The 15,462-nt window shown below is 61.0% G+C and overlaps 1 protein-coding gene across 1 annotated transcript in view; it reads left to right on the plus strand.

Annotated features, from left to right (window-relative positions):
• IGFN1 (immunoglobulin like and fibronectin type III domain containing 1) overlaps positions 1-14,730 on the plus strand; it is a 35,112-nt gene extending 20,382 nt beyond the window's left edge. Inside the window, exons 13-25 of the mRNA XM_046679013.1 lie at positions 1,447-1,573; positions 2,064-2,188; positions 2,832-2,973; positions 3,327-3,626; positions 4,167-4,466; positions 5,020-5,193; positions 6,187-6,315; positions 7,730-8,032; positions 8,925-9,013; positions 10,201-10,396; positions 11,445-11,744; positions 12,959-13,285; positions 14,180-14,730. Of these exons, the coding sequence (XP_046534969.1) occupies positions 1,447-1,573; positions 2,064-2,188; positions 2,832-2,973; positions 3,327-3,626; positions 4,167-4,466; positions 5,020-5,193; positions 6,187-6,315; positions 7,730-8,032; positions 8,925-9,013; positions 10,201-10,396; positions 11,445-11,744; positions 12,959-13,285; positions 14,180-14,193 (2,526 nt within the window). The 3' untranslated portion in view covers positions 14,194-14,730. The remainder of the gene's footprint in view (positions 1-1,446; positions 1,574-2,063; positions 2,189-2,831; positions 2,974-3,326; positions 3,627-4,166; positions 4,467-5,019; positions 5,194-6,186; positions 6,316-7,729; positions 8,033-8,924; positions 9,014-10,200; positions 10,397-11,444; positions 11,745-12,958; positions 13,286-14,179) is intronic.
• Positions 14,731-15,462: the final 732 nt, after the last annotated feature.

Consider the following 15,462-nt stretch of genomic DNA (forward strand, 5'->3'; position numbering starts at 1 on the left):
GGAGGTTTCGGAGTAACAGGCTCACTGGCTGGAGGGGGATATGAGGGTGGACCCAGAGGCCAAGAGGCCCAAGGGCGCAGGTCTGCATCCTGGGCAGCATCAGAGGGGTCTGACGGTGGCACAAGCAAAAAAGATGGTGCAGAGAGGGGCAGGGGAGTGGGGCATGTAGACGGGACAGGGCCTGGCGTGGGTTCTGGGCAGACTGGAATACTGGGCACTGCAGACGGCACAGGACACAGGGGCCCTGGGGTGCTGGGGATGCCCAGAGGGCCACAGATCCTTCCAGATGTGCAGGGCTCCAAGGGTGGTCTTGGGGCCTCTGGGACCCCAGGTTCTCCTGGGGACAGAGAGGCTACCAGTAGGAAGGGCAGGTCCGCAGACCAAGCAGGGGGTATGGGGACTTCTGGGTGTCTTGGTGGTCGAGGGGCAGTGGAGGGTGAGGCCTGGTCAGGGACAGCTGCTCTGGACTCTGGGCGTGAACAGGACTCCTGGAAAGCAGGCCCAGGGACAGAAGACAGGGGTAGAGAGGCTGGTCCAGGGGCACTGGCCCCTCAGGGAGCTGGGGATGCACTGCTGGGGGGCAGGAGAATGGGAGCAGGCTCAGGGAGCTCAGCAGGTGCGGGCCAGGTGCTGGACGGCAAAGGGATGCCCGGGGAAAGGGGCAAATCAAGGCCAGGGGCTGCTGATGGAGGAGGGGAGAGCCGTGCTTGGGCCCCAGGCCAGGAAGACCAGCGGTTTGACCAAGACAGCACTGGTGCTGGGAAGCAGCTCCCAGGCTCCAGGGCTCCCAGTGCACTGCAGGAGAAAGATGCCGCTTTCCATGGGACCCATGAAGGACCAGAGGGCTCCAGGGGCTGGGACAGGGCTCCAGGCCAAGAAGAAGCTAGGGGGTGGCGAGGCTCAAGGTTCCCAGATAGCAAAGGTTCAGGTCCTGGAAGGGGCAGATCCAGTGGCCCAGGGGTCTCGGGTGTCCTGGATAAAGAGACTTACAGTGATGGGGAGAAGGGCCTCACCCAAAAACCTGGGGACACAGGACCTCAGGGAGCCTGGAATGGGCTAGATGGTCCATTTGGCATAAAAGACTCTGGGGACAGATCAGGGGGCGTCCAGGACCTTGGAGCTCAGCCAGGCAAAGGGCTGAGAGGAGGAAGGGGGTCCCTAGGGGGTGAGGGGTCTCTGGAGGCTGAGAATGACAAGGCCCGAGGTCCAGGGGCCCTAAAGGAGTCTCAGGGATGGGGAGCAGCAGAGTCTAGCAGGTTAGACGGTAGGCTGGGTGCACCCAGGAACAGGGCTCAAACACAATTGGGGGCCGAGGCTGGAGCTGCAAAGAGAGGAGGAGCGGATGAGGCCAGAGGCCTGGGGCGGCTGCCTGGAGAGACGAGCAGAGGGGGCCTGGGAGATGCTCTGTACCAGGACCAGCAGCAGGACCCCCTGAGCCATCCCGGCAGCAGGAGAGGCGGCAGAGAGGCCAGGTGGGACGCCGACGGCCAGGGGCGAGATGCCACCCAGAGTCCCAGATCCAGATACAGGCCTGATGGGCCTGATGCTGGCCGTTTCTCCGAGGAGGCCCGAGGTAAGTATTTCTCAGCAGGCTGAGTCCCATCCGACGCTGGGATTCCTGGGTCGGTCCCCATTCTGCCTCCAGCCCCAGGAGTTTGTCCCTCCAGTGTCCCCATTTTCAGGGATCTCTTCCCAACCCAGGAAGCAACCTCTTCCCCCTCCTTGGGGGGGATCCAGGCTGCCTGGGGCTCAGCGAGGTGTCCTGGGTGTGCATATTGACACCCTCTGTCCAGTGCACCAGAGCTGTTGGACTGACCCTCTCTGTGTTACACAGACTCCGTGTCTGTGTGATTCAGGGCCCCTCCGTGCACCTCACACCCGCATCTCCTGCACGAGCCTAGGCCCTTCGGGAAAAACTAGGGGCCCGGCTTTGCTGGCACCGGCTGAGCCCAGTTGGCAGGACATGGTGCCCTCCAGGGCACAGTGCGGCCAGGGCCTGGGAGTCTGGGCCTTGGGAAAATCCCTGGGCAACCAGCCCCCAGACGCCCCCTGTGTCTCCCCAGGCCCCGCGGGCCACTTCTCCCAGGGCCTGGTCGACACGGAAGTGCAGTGGGGCGAGGACGCCGTGCTGTCCTGCACCCTCACCCGCGACCTGGGCCCCGGGACCTGGTTGAAGGATGGAGTCAAGGTACTGCCACCCCAGCTCTGTGCTGATGCAGGTGCAGGGAGGGACGGGAGGATGGCGGTGCAGAGGGAAGGGGCTTTGCAAGGAAGACTTTTCTTTCTTGGCAATGAAGATTTTTCCTTCTTCATTTTACTCATCTGCCATGGGAGAAGTCTAAACAGCCAGCAGCTGGGTATGTTTAGAATAAACTGGGTTATAAAATGGATGTGTGTCCTGCCTGCTCCTCCCTCGACACACCCCTTGCCTTCCCACCTGCCATCCAGAATCTCCCCATGCCTCTCTCCCCATCCTTCAAGGCCTTGTACAAATGCGTCTTGTCGGCCCAACCAGACGGGATCTCTGGTATCTCTGAAGGGCCCCTCTGTCCTCCATCCTGGCTGTCATCCCAGGAGGAAGGACGCCCCAGGGCTTCAGAGCATGGCTAAGCAGGGCTCAGATCCCAGGTCTGCCACTGACCACTGAGATGGCCTCTGGTCTCCTCATGTATAAAGCGGGGTTAATAACAGCCCCCACTTTGTGGGGTTGTTGGAACAGCTAAATGGGATACTGAGCATGGACAGCTCTGGCACGTGCCTGCCGTTAGTAAAGGGCCCAGAGGAGCGGCGCCGGGAGGAGGTGACCGGCTCCTCTGTGGCCCTTCTTCCAGCTTGGTGCCCAGGATGGAGTCGTCTTTGAGCAGGATGGCCTGGTGCACAGGCTCCTCATTGCCCACGTGCAGGGCACCCAGGCCGGCAGGTACACCTTTGTCGCCGGCAGCCAGCAGAGCGAGGCCACGCTGACCGTCCACGGTGAGGCCCAGCCCTGCTCCCGGCTCAGCAGACTCCCTGTACTGGGGCATATGCTCCCCTTGCCAACACCTGGATATGTGGCTGGTCTGCACCCAGTCTAATCTCATCCTGAGTTTGAGAAGATGCTTTCAAAAGGCCAGCCCACACCCTCCCCGTTCCATGTTGGGACCTCTCTGTGAGGTCTCCCCCTCGTCCTTCCAGCTGCAGGGAAAGCCCCTTCACCCCGTTAGTCCTCTGGAGGTGGGGAGGGGTGCTCTATTCTTACCCAAACCTCCCTCTCTGGCTCCCACTTCCCCACCCCCCGTGCCCAGAACCTGCCTTTCTTTGAGCCCCTTGCCCTGTTCTGTCTCTAGACGCCCCCGTCATCCTTCCCGATGTGAAAGAGAAACTGCGAGAGCCACTGGTGGTCAAGGCTGGGAAGCCGGTGACAATGAAGGTGCCCTTCCAGAGCCGCCTCCCCGTGCAGGCTGCCTGGAGGAAGGACGGTGCCGAGGTGCTGGGCCGCAGCAGCGGGGGGCCCCAGGTGACCCTGGGGGATGACTTCACGCGGCTGTGCCTCTCCAGCGCCAGCAGGAAGGACCGTGGCCAGTACAGCGTGACGCTGAGGAGTGACGGGGGCTCTGCGCAGGCCGAGCTCACCCTGCAAGTCTTAGGTGCCAGCCCCAGCCTTCTCCCCGCCAAAGCCTGGGGCTCCCGGGGTTCTGGGCCCTCCCTGCCGGCAGGGGCAGCCCCGGGGTGGTCCCCTGGCTCTGTTCTGCATTTGCATGCTAAGATCCGAACCTACCCTTACCGCGCTTTGTCCCCCCCCACAGACGGGTTAGGAAGAAGCAGTTTAGATAAATAAAGGGCTGGGCTGGTGCTGGGAGGAGGGAATGTTGTCGGCTGAGAGCTGATGCACGGGGCCCTCGGGAAGTAGCTGGGATGGGGTGGCGGCCCCCAGCCCTGAGTGGTGCCACTGGAGGGCTGAGCAGGTGCCCATGCCAGCCACTAAGGGAGTCCTGCCCTCCGTGTCACCGCCCCGCATGTATGTGCCTGTGCTGGGGTGGGGGAGACCAGGGGCACCTCTAGGTGATGCCCACTTGGGCACCCCATCCCACTGCCAGCTTATCCACCCATGAGGGGGGATGTCCCACATGGCTCCCCTCCAGCTCCTCTGACCCCCCTTCTCTCCCTGCTCCTCTTGCTGGGTCCAGACAAACCCCAGCCCCCACAGGGCCCCCTGGAGGTGCAGGATTGCCAGGGGGCTGGTGTCTCCCTCCGCTGGCGGCCCCCGCGGGACAATGGGGGCCGGGCCGTGGAGCACTACATGGTAGAGAGGCGGCAGGCCGGCAGGAGCACGTGGCTGAACGTGGGCGAGCCCCCCGGGGACAGCACCAGCTTCACCGACGCCCACGTGGAGCGGGGCAAGAAGTACGCCTTCCGCGTGCGGGCCGTGACCTCCGAGGGGGCTGGGGAGGCCCTGGAGTCTGCGGAGGTGCTGCTGGCTCCTGAGGGTGAGAGGACAGGCTGGGGCTGGGGGTGGGGAGCGCTCCCGGGCTCCCCACCGTGCGCAGAGGACGGGCAGGTCTGCCCTGGAGGCTGAGGGACACCAGACAGTGCCTGGGGGTCTTGAGGTCCTTCTAGAATACTATGGAGACCCCTTGCCTCTGCTTTGTTTGAGATCTGGCTGCCAGATCAGGAAGCAAGGTTGATGGGGTCTTCTCCCAGCTGTGGCTGTCCGGGAGTCGGGGATGGACAGGCAGAGCCACTGCCTCAGGACCCTCCTCCATCAGGTGCCCCTGTCTGGAGCATCTCTCAGGGGACGTGGGGCTGAGGGGCCTCAGGGCTGGCTCTAGACTCCTAGGCCACAAGCTTCTCTGGTCCCGTCATTCCTGTCCCCAAACAGCCAGAACAGTGTCCCAGAGCAGGCTGGCTCGGCCCCCGGACACTCGCACAGGGAAGGACAATGTGGCTGTCCCCAGAGGCCCCGCTCCTCCCCCGAGACCTGGCCGAGAGCTGGCCCCTTTCCTTGGCCTCTGGCTGACCTGCACCTTCTCCGCCCCCCAGCTCTCCCAGGGCCCCCTTCCGCCCCGACCATCCTGTCAGCCTCCAGCAAGGCCATCACGCTGACGTGGACGGCGCCTCAGGGCCCCGGCAGTGCCCACATCCTGGGCTACATGGTCGAGAAGCGCAAGAAGGGGAGCCACACCTGGACAGCAGCGAACGACCGCCCGGTGCCTGGTGAGCGGGCCTGACGGGGATGCTCCAAGCCTTCCCGGGACCCCTTCCCAGCTGCAGGGTCCCGTGGCACCGTCATGCCAGACCAATTTAGTTCCTGGGTCTCCCCTGGGGCAGTGCTGCCCCTGGGGACCTTTGGCAATGTCTGGAGACAGTCTTAGTTGTCACGAGTGGGGGTCAGGGGGAAGGTGGACAGTGGCATCTAGTGTGAAAGGCCAGAGAGGCTGATGAACATCCTACAACGCACAGCACGCGCCCTCCCCACCCCCACACCCTCAACAAAGAATTATCTGAAAAATGTCGACAGTGCCTCCGAGTTTGGGAAAGCTGCTGTAAGAGAAGATGTCTTGGGCTGGAAGCCAGAGATGGAGCTGTTGACCCTGGCCGCTCTCCTCCTGGCCTTGACCTCGGGCAGCTCACTCCCCTCACTAGATCTTTGCTTCCTCATCCACAAAATGGGGGAGAAGTGTCCCCTGCTCCTAAGATCTTTCTAAGGAGCTGCCTTCTGAGGTCATAAAAAACAGGAGAGCCCACACCAGGGCTCGTAGGGAAAGAGCGGGTGGGAGCGCCGAGCAGGTTGTCAGGAGACCCAGTTACCAGCCAGGGACAAGCTGCTCGGGCCCCAGTCTCCTCGTCTCTAGAAGGAGGGAGCTGAGCTGAGGCCATCTTTCCGACTTCATTACGTCGTGGTTCCATTTTATTTAAATATGACAATAACGCTGTAAGGCAGACAGAACCGGAAAGGTTCGGGTGCCTGCCTAAGACCACCCGGCAAGTTGGTGGCAGAACCACAGGGCAGGGACTCGGGGCCCTGACTCACAGAGCAATATTCTCCTCCCCTTGGAGAGAACGGAGCCACACCGGGTGGGCTGGATGGGGGGGAGGGATGCAGGCCCCGGCTTGGTCTTCTCCAGAACTCGGAGCCACCGAGCCGCCTGTCTCCCCCATCGCCTGGTCCCATCAGGGTGGGACTAATGTGGGGCGGGCTTTTCACAGAGAGGAAGTGGACCGTGGCAGACGTGCGGCAGGGCTGTCAGTATGAGTTCCGGGTCACAGCCGTGGCTCCCTCTGGCCCTGGAGAGCCTGGGCCCCCGTCGGATGCCGTCTTTGCTCGGGACCCCATGAGTAAGTACAGCACCAAGCCAGGAGGACGGGGTGGTGGTGGTGAGCAGGGGATGGGTCTGGAGCCGGTGGGAGAGGACAGGCAGCCACAGTTCAGGGGCCGTCCTGAAGGAAATGGTCAGGAGGGCTGGAGGATAAAGTCCAGATGGCCTCTGCGGGGGGAGGCACATCATAGGGGCACAGGAAAGGCACGAGCCCCTGAACTGAGATCAAGCAGCCCCCCAGGGGCCAGGCGGTGGGGATTACAACTCCTTGCCAAGATCACCCCGCTGACCCCTCGGCTCTGGGCGGATCAGTCTCCAAGCTGCCCGTGTCCCTGTGCTATAACCTACCACTACCCCCATCACTGCCGGGAGGGTGAGGGGCCACAGGGAAACCTCAGCATCGCTTCTCTATCCAACGACTATTTGCTCATCCCCTGCAATGTGGCCAACATTGTGCAGGGCACCGCAGGTGTTCAGGCTGTTGGAATGAGTCCAGCAAAAATAGTTTAAGTTTAATTGACCAAGTGGCATCTTAGTTGTGGTCCCAGGAAGGGCAGCGTGTGGTCAGTGGATGGGAGAGGAAAGGGGACCCGTGCATCTCACTCCTTGTAAACGGCCCCAACCTGTCCTATTTGATCCATCTTCCTCCTCCCTCATCAATGCTGGGAGGAGACAAGCAGGACGAGCAGTGTCCCGTAGTCGCCACCCCAATCCTACATTTTCCAGACCCTTGTTGCTAAGCGTGGTCCCCGGTCCAGCAGCACTGGCTGGAGGCTTGTTAGCCGTGCAAACTCTCAACCCTCACCCCAGACCACCTGAATCAGGATCCGTAGTTTTAACGACATCCCCCAGGTGATTTGTGTGCAGATTAACTCACTTCGTGCTTAGAAACGCTGGGGGGCTCTTGAAGGTCGCAGTGCTGTCCAATTGACAAAGCCCTTTGACACGCATCAGACAGTGTTCCCAAACCCCCGGGGGCGGGCAGGGCCTGTGTGATGACGCTCGTTCCCGCGTCACAGGAGAAGAATAAGAACTGTGGGCCCAGAAGGCCGTCTTACTAGGAGCTTAGAGCTCAGCATAAAAAGGTAAAGAGTTCTAGTCCTCGCGGATCTCGGAGCCCGAGAAGTCATCAAGTAAATTCCAGCTTTCAGGAATTAAGGAAGGAGCGTTAGGGGGAAGGGGTTGGTGGGTTGGCGAAGGAGTGGAATGAGTTGGGGAAGGCTTCCTGGAGGAGGCGAGATGGGATCTGCGGTGCCTAAGTGAGGCAGGGGATGGGGTGGAGTCAGGGCTTGGTTCCAGGAAAGTCTACACTCCAAATCCCTCGGTGAAAGAAACCCCCAGCCTCCCACAGGAAAACCAATGAATAGCCACACGGAGTGGCCACCCTCAGGGAGGGTGACGCCATTCCTGACGTTCCCATGGGGCCTGGCCAGGACCTCCTGGGCCCGTGAGGGATCTGCAAGTCACAGACACGTCGAACACCAGCATCACCCTGAGCTGGGCCCGGCCGGACACTCAGGAAGGGGACGAAGCTCAGGGCTACGTGGTGGAGCTGCGCGGCTCGGACAGTCTGAAATGGACCCGGTGCCACACGGGCACCGTGCCCGGCCCCACCTACACAGCCAAGGGGCTCCGGCCTCGAGAAAGCTACTTCATGCGGGTGACAGCGGTGAACGACGGGGGCCCCGGCCAGCCCACCACCCTGGACACGTTGGTGCAGGCCGTGCCTGTCACTGGTGAGTGCCACCCCCCTCCTCCCGCGACAGGCCCTTCCCGGGAGAAGGCTCTGAGCGGCATCTGTGCCCTTTGCGGGCCAGGCTCCCCTTCCGAGGTTTGACGAAAGTGGCATTTCTTGAGCACCTGTGATGGACGAGTGAGGCTCTGGGCCAGGCAGGCCCTGCAGAAACGTTTCCTCATTACGACTCATAAAAAATCCTACGAGGTTAATATTTTATCCCCAATTTACAGATAAGGAAACTGAGGTCAAAGGTACTTTGCCCTGGGTCTCTCCACCCGTATGTGGCAGAGGCAGGTTGTAACCCAGGTGGTGACTCTGACGTCCAGGCTCCCTCCAGGGTTCTTGGCTGCCCCCGAGGCTGGGCCTAAGAAGGCACAGGTGTTGCTCACAAGTGTGGTTCACACTCAGGGCCGAAGCCGCCCAGCTCCCTGTTACCTGAGGGTGGACCGTCCCGCCCCTTGGGCTTTAGTTGCCGGAAGCAGCTGACCCGTCTTTGACCCGAGCCGACACTGGGCCACCCCAGCAGACCCTAGTTGTCACTGTGACACAAAGGAGACCAGTACAGTGAAAAGCACACAACACCTGGCGTCCAGAATCCCGGATCTTGTCCCAGCTCTGCCCCTGGCTCGGTTGGTCTCAGGCCTGGCACTTCGTGTCTCAGATGGGGGCCATCTCACCTGCGAAAGCAAAGAGCTGGGTCCATTTTTCCCTGTCCTGCTCTGTGCCAGCCTCTCCCCACCAGCTCCTGGGCCTCCCAACCTCCTCTCCTGTTCCTTCGGAGCCCCCCCCAGCCCCCATTAGATCTCGGCATCCATTCGGCTGGCCCAGCCTTCCCCTCGGGGCCAGGCCCCAACTGCAGAGGGAGGTGACAGCCATCCTGTGTGTTCCAGTGTGCCCCAAGTTCCGCCTGGACTCCAGCATGAAGGACTCGCTGACAGTCAGAGCAGGCGACACCATTCGTGTTCCTGTCCCCTTCGAAGTGAGTGCATCTGGCAGGGCGTGGGGAGGGGAGCCCGGAGCAGACAGGGAGCCGGACTCAGACCCGTGGCTGTCTTGTCTCCCCTGGTCCTTTTCAGGCCCTGATCTGGGACCTGGGCTTGTGCAGGAAATCAGGCCAGCTGTGAGGAATGGGGTGGGGAGGGTCCTCCTTGAAGGGACAGCCCTCACCTGGCCAGTGGGCTGCCACCATGCTCCTGTGCACAAACCCCTCTCGTGGTAGTTTCCAGTGCTGCACCTCGAAACAAGGCCACCCACTTTTCTCCACCTGCCCTCAGTCTGAGGGTTCAGAGGTCCTGCAGTGCGTGATCCCCTTTGACTTCAGAACTCATACTGTGCGGGCCACCACCTGCGTGTGACTTAGGATGGTTCTCAGGCACCACCACGCATCTCTGGACGGACAGGACAGCAGTACAGTGCCCGGGTCAGCAGCCCAGACGGCCCGGATTCAAATTCCGGTGTCGTCACTCACTAGCTGTTTGACCGTGCACAAATATCTTAACCTCTCTGTGCCCTACTTCCTCCTCTGTCAAATGGGGGTAATAATAGTAACTTATCTCAAAGGGTTGCTCTAAGGATTCATGCAATTAATGCATTGAAAGCACGTTGATATAATTAATTGACTTCTTGACTCCTCAGAACCATCTGGGAGGCAGGACTGTTCGCACCCCTGTTTGACTCTGAGCCCCCTGTGCCCAGGACTGAGGGTCTCGAGGGGGATTGGTGGCATGGCCATCAGGGTCACCACTGTCCCCGGCCAGTCCTCCCGGGCTCCTGCAGGGATCCCCAAGGCACCCCCCCTTAGTCTTGGGCACATGGTGCTAGCACTCCCCTCCCCGTGAGCCCCCTCACTCCCATCAGCCACGTCCCCGCCTGGCCGTGGGAATCCAGATCTAATTATAGCCCCCTGCTCAGAGCCTCAACCAGCAGCTCACTGCTCGCAGAAGAAACTCCAGAAGTCTGTGTGGGTGTCACGTTGAGGACACTTGGCGTTTGTGCCTGACTTCACATCCAGCCTCCTCTCCCGTCCCCAGCCGCTCCCTCCCGCTCTGTCTGCCTCGTTCGTTGCTCAGACATCCGTCCTCCCACAGTGCTCCTCTCCCGCCCGCCCCTCAGCCCAGCTCCCATGCCGTGGCTTCCACACCACTTTCCCTTCCCCTCATCTCCCAGGCTGCCCCCATGCCCGAGGTGACCTGGCTCAAGGACGGCTTGCCCTTGCCTAGAAGAAGCGTGACGTCCACCAAGGACGGCCTCACCCAGCTTCTGGTGCCTTCGGCCAGCCCCTCGGACGCCGGCCTCTACACCGTGGTGCTGAGAGGCCTGCAGGGGAAGGAGGCCACCCACAGCTTCCTGCTCCGGGTGGCAGGTGAGGCAGGCCTGGCAGGGGCTCGGGAACGGCTCAGCCACTCTCCGGGGCAGGGAGCTTTCCCTCTGGCCCGATCACAGGTCTCCGCTGTGCCCCCCAGGCCTGGGTTTGCAAAGGGATCGCCCCCCCCACCTCACCAACCCTCCCTACGTGTTCAAAGAGAGAAAGGAGGAGAGGCCGACGGAGGGTCCCCAGGGGCTCATTGCTCTTCTGCCTCGGGAACTCAGGGACAGCTAAGCCACAGCCCCTCACTGGACCCCAGCGATTCCTCATTTTGGGTCAGTGAGTGGAAGCGGTCACCACCAGCCCCTGACTCGAAAGAGCCCTGGGGGGAGTTGTCTGTGGTCCTTGTAGGAGATAAGGGCCGCCCTCCCCACCGCCACCGCCACCGCCACGCGGGCCCCACCCCAAGGGGCTTCTGGAATACGGAATTATGCACTGACAACGGGGGCTCTGCGGCTCGGTCTCATGAAAACCCCTGCTCTGCCCGTGTCCTGTGTCATTTTACTTACAAACCAGTGAATTAAAATGACTCTTTTGGGGGGGTGCCTCCGGCCCGTGGCCGAGTGGTTAAGTGCACACGCTCCACTTTGGCAGCCCGGGGTTCACCAGTTCAGATCCCAGGTGCAGACCTACACGCCGCTCATCACGCCACGCTGAGGCAGTTTCCCACATAGAAGAACTAGAATGACCTACAACTAGGATATATAGCTATGTACTGGGGCTTTGGGGAGGAAAAAAAAAAAGAGGAAACTTGGCAATAGATGTTAGCTCAGGGCCAATCTTCCTTTAAAAAAAAAAAAAAGACAAGCCCTGAGAATGGGGCTGAAAGAAAAACGATTCATTTGGAGAGGTCTTCCTGCTCCAGATGCAACTGCAGACCCCTGGCTGCGCTCTCTCTGGCCCCAGGTCCCTGCCTGCAAGTCTGCGTTCCCCAGGGCCCCAGGAGACATGGGGACACAGAGATGGCCACCGCCGGAGCACATGGGTGATTTCAGGTGGCCCGCTGGGTCCCCTCAACGTGGCTCCCTGTGCCCTCTGTCCTCAGCGTGCCCGCGGGCTCCCGGGCCCATCCACCTGCAGGAGAACGTGCCGGGGACGGTGACGGCCGAGTGGGAGCCCTCTCCGGACGAGGGGGGTGACTCGCCATTGCACTATGAGGTGTTCACGCGCTGCTTGGGGCTTGGGCCCTGGCGCCTCGCGGCCGACGGCCTGCACACCAACCGCTTCACCCTCCTGGGCGTCCTCCCGGGCCTCGAGTACCACTTCCGGGTGGTGGCCAAGAACGAGCTGGGGGCCAGCCAGCCCTCGGACACCAGCGAGCCCTGGTGCATCCCCCGGCATCGAGGTGAGTGTGGCGGCCGTCCCTGGACCGAGCTCGGAGGCCGGGGCAGAGATGCGGGCGTGTGTGTCTCCCCTAGGAGCTGGACCTGGTGGCCAGCCAGACCCGGAGCCACTGCTGTGCCCCCTTCCTGCCCAACCCACTCACCCGGCGGCCTCTGCACCGTGACTCGGGGAGGGCGGGAGGGGCTGTGTGTGTCCTCGTGTCTACGTCCTTTCGTGGCTTCTCCAGTCAGTGGCAGGCAGCCAGGTAAAGAGAGGTTACTGTTTCTCTGAAAAGAAAGTGCATATTAGTCAAATAGACGTGGACCTTCAAAGCAGCGTTACGCACAAAATTGGGGCTCTGTCGTCTGACACGCACAAAGAGCCGGTTATTAAGGCACCAGCTTTGGGGAAAGAAATCAGCTTTATTTTGCAAGATGGATTTGCAAGGAGGCAGGGGTCATGTGCCCTCAGATCTGTCTCCGGGATCCAGGGCTTGGGGCACAGTTTATAGGATGAAGGGCAGGGTGGTCTGCAGCGTGGAGACGGATGATTGGAGGTGAGGAGAGGAGAGGAGAACTGACGGTCTGCGCAAGCGGAGTCAGACTCCGTCCTCTTCATAAGACGCATGGTCACAAAACGACGGCATTACCGTGAGCGGAGCGTGGAGTTTTCAGCTCCTTGACGTCAAGAGGGTCACTGATGGAGCATCTGCGCAGGCCCCGTTGATGGGCTGGTGGTCTCAACCAGCTTCAACTGGACGAGGGGTCTCGGTTCCTCAAAGACCGCTCTTAATTGCTCTGTTGATAAGATGAGGTCGGTTGAACTGGTCCTGGAGGGTCCGCGGTTACAGGAGTTGCTAGAAAAAGCAGGTTACCACATCGCATCACTTGGTCTCTCTAAAATACAAAACCTCTGGAAGTTTCCACACTAAAACGTAGCGTGGTCGTCCGGAGGTGATGAGATGACCCTTGGTTCTGTTCTTTCTCCTTTTGATTTGCTGTATGTTCTAATTTGTCCACCAGGAATGGGTGTTAGTTTTAGTTTAAAAAAAAAAAAAAAAGCCCAAAAGTGTTTTAAGAAAAGGGGGAAAAAGTGAGTCAGCCGTGGGGGCCACATCTGCAGGTAAGCTGAGGCAGGAAGGAACGGGAGGTGCCTCTGTCACCCTAGGACCGTGCCTCAGCCAGCCGTCCCCACCCTCTGACCCTCCTCTCTCTCTCTCTCTGGTTTTCATCGCAGACACCTTCATGGTTAAGACTCCGAGGCACCGGGAGCCCGACCTGCGCCAGAAGCCCCGCTTCCTGGTGGGGCTGCGGGCCCACCTGCTGCCCCCGGGCTGCGAATGCTGCATGAGCTGTGCCGTGCAAGGCTGTCCCCGACCCCAGGTCACCTGGTACAAGAATGACGAGAGCCTGGCGGGCAACCCCGCAGTGTACAGCACCGACGTGCAGGGTGTGTGCTCCCTTATCATCCCCAGCGTCTCCCCCGAGGACAGCGGCCGCTACAAGGCAGTGGCCGAGAACGCACTGGGCCAGGCTGTCAGCACCACCACCCTCATTGTCACAGGTAAGGATGCTGCCCTGACAGGGGGGCAAGCCGCCCGGTGGGGGGGGAGGGAGGGAGGGAGGAAAGGACAGAGGAGCAGCCACCTGCCTGCCTTTAGGGAGCCCTCAAGGCAGCCCGTCCGGTCTAGAGCAATGGGGCGGGGAGTCATGACACCAGTGCGGTCTGTCTGGATCTACAGAACTCTGCCACTTACCCTGGCCATCCCCACCCTCCTGGGGCCTTGGTTTGCCATCTGTAAGATGCAGTATCTGGACTAGATCAGTGACCAGCAACTCGGCTTAAGGGGCCACATAGCCCCCGCTTGCGCTTCCCCGCGTGGCCTTGCGACACAGTTCGAGATGGGAGATGAGTCTCCTTCTGTGCTGCACCTTCATAAATACGCCCAGATGTGGACATTTGGTGCCCCAAAGCCGTGCCAATTCTCTTGTTGGTACTCTCCTTTCAGGAAAGCAAATAATCTATGTTAATAGGGAGACATTTTTCCTCAATAGGATTTAAAACATCTTATATTTTGAATAGCAAAAAAAAAAGGAACCCCTAGGCATTTTTAATTATTCAGAATTGACCTTTGTGCAAGACTGGCCCTTCGGCCCTGGACCGAACAGCTCTCCTCCCTGTGGCTTCTGTGCCGAGGCATCAGGAGGCCGCTCTCTCAGAGCCCAGCTTGAGCACACACACGCCTGGAGTTGGGGGTGGTCGTGGTGGCCCGAGGGGCCAAGGAGGGCTTTGCCGGGGGTCAGAGAGCACATGGTGGCTGTGGATTTGAACCCATGCCCCTTGATGGCAGAGCCCCCGGGCCTGACCCCCTTGCTGTACCGCCTTCACCGCTTGGCATGGGTGGGTGGCAGCTGCCCCCTGGGGACCAGCTGGCATAGCCCCGTCTCTGTCTTGCAGAATCCAGCCCCTAGCCCCACCTCACCCTGGATGGCCCTGCCCGGCCCTACAGCCACAGCATGACGGCAGATCCCCAAAGCTTCACTTGACGCCCACGCTGGCCTGGGGAGCCAGTCCCGAAGGATGGAGGACACTGGCAGTGCCTGGAGCCCCAGGGAGGCCGGAATGAGGGGGCCCCGGGGAGGTTCTGCCAGCAGAGCCTGGACTGCTGGGGGAAGGAAAAGCAGAAGCGGTGGCCTTCAGCCTCCCAGCCCCAAGCTGAGCCACTGAACAGGATGCCAGCGAGCCTCCGCGCTCGCCGCGTGGGTTCCCTGCTCCGCTTCAGGAGATCCGGAGAGAACCTGTCTGTAGGATGGAGGCCAATCCCCATTTGGGGACCCTTGGAGAGAGGGCGGGAAGAGCTGGGTGTGCTGTGACCACGGGGAGGGAGGAGGGAGGCAGGGCGAGGACCTGGGTGAAGACTGGGGCTGGAGAGCATGTGTGTGAGGCTGCTTTCTGTAGTTTTCTTCTTTAAAAGCTTAGGCTAATACAGGCAATCGTTTGCAAAAGAACTCAGGATTGGTGTGTTGGAGGAAAGGTCCCCAATGCAGAGCCCTCATACCAGCTCTGGCTGGGGGGATGGGTGGGTCGGGCTGGAGGGGAGAATTGGGTCAGAGCTGGGCTCTTCTGCAGCCCAGGCTGCCGAGGTCCCTTGGGGGGAGGGCGGGAGAGCGGAGGGTGGTGGAAGGGTCTGCCTGGTGGAGAGACCTCCCTTCCTGCCAGCCCCTGTTTCCTGTACTCCTCTGTCTGCCAAGAATCCTGACCTGATGGCAGCAGACTAGAGGATTCCCTGGGTGGGACACGGGGCCAGGGTTCCTGGGGTGGCCACATGCATGTCACTCCCGGGGCTGGAGAGAGTCTGGGTTGGGGAAATCCTGCTCCAAGATGTGCTCTCTGGGCCCCGTCAGAGGGGCTGAGAGACCATCAGGGGCGTGGGGATTTGACCTGCCCTCAGGGCCCCTCCTTGCCTTCTCCACTGTCCCCACTGCCCCTTGTCCAGACGGGATGGGGCACGTCCCTTTCCTGGAAAGGACCCCTGTGTGACCCACCACCACCACCAGAAGCTGTCATTCTCCCTCATCCTCAAGCCATGGCCTCTGACCCTCCTGGGCTCCCGTGTTCCTGGGTCTCCAGGGACGGGAAGGAAGGTGACCCAGTGCCTGGTGGGGAAATGAGCCCCACTCTCCCAGAATGTCAGCTCCAGGACCTGGCGGGTCACCCAGCGAGCTGGAACACTGTCCGCT

Source organism: Equus quagga, chromosome 12 (assembly GCF_021613505.1).
Source record: "Equus quagga isolate Etosha38 chromosome 12, UCLA_HA_Equagga_1.0, whole genome shotgun sequence".
Taxonomy (NCBI): domain Eukaryota; kingdom Metazoa; phylum Chordata; class Mammalia; order Perissodactyla; family Equidae; genus Equus; species Equus quagga.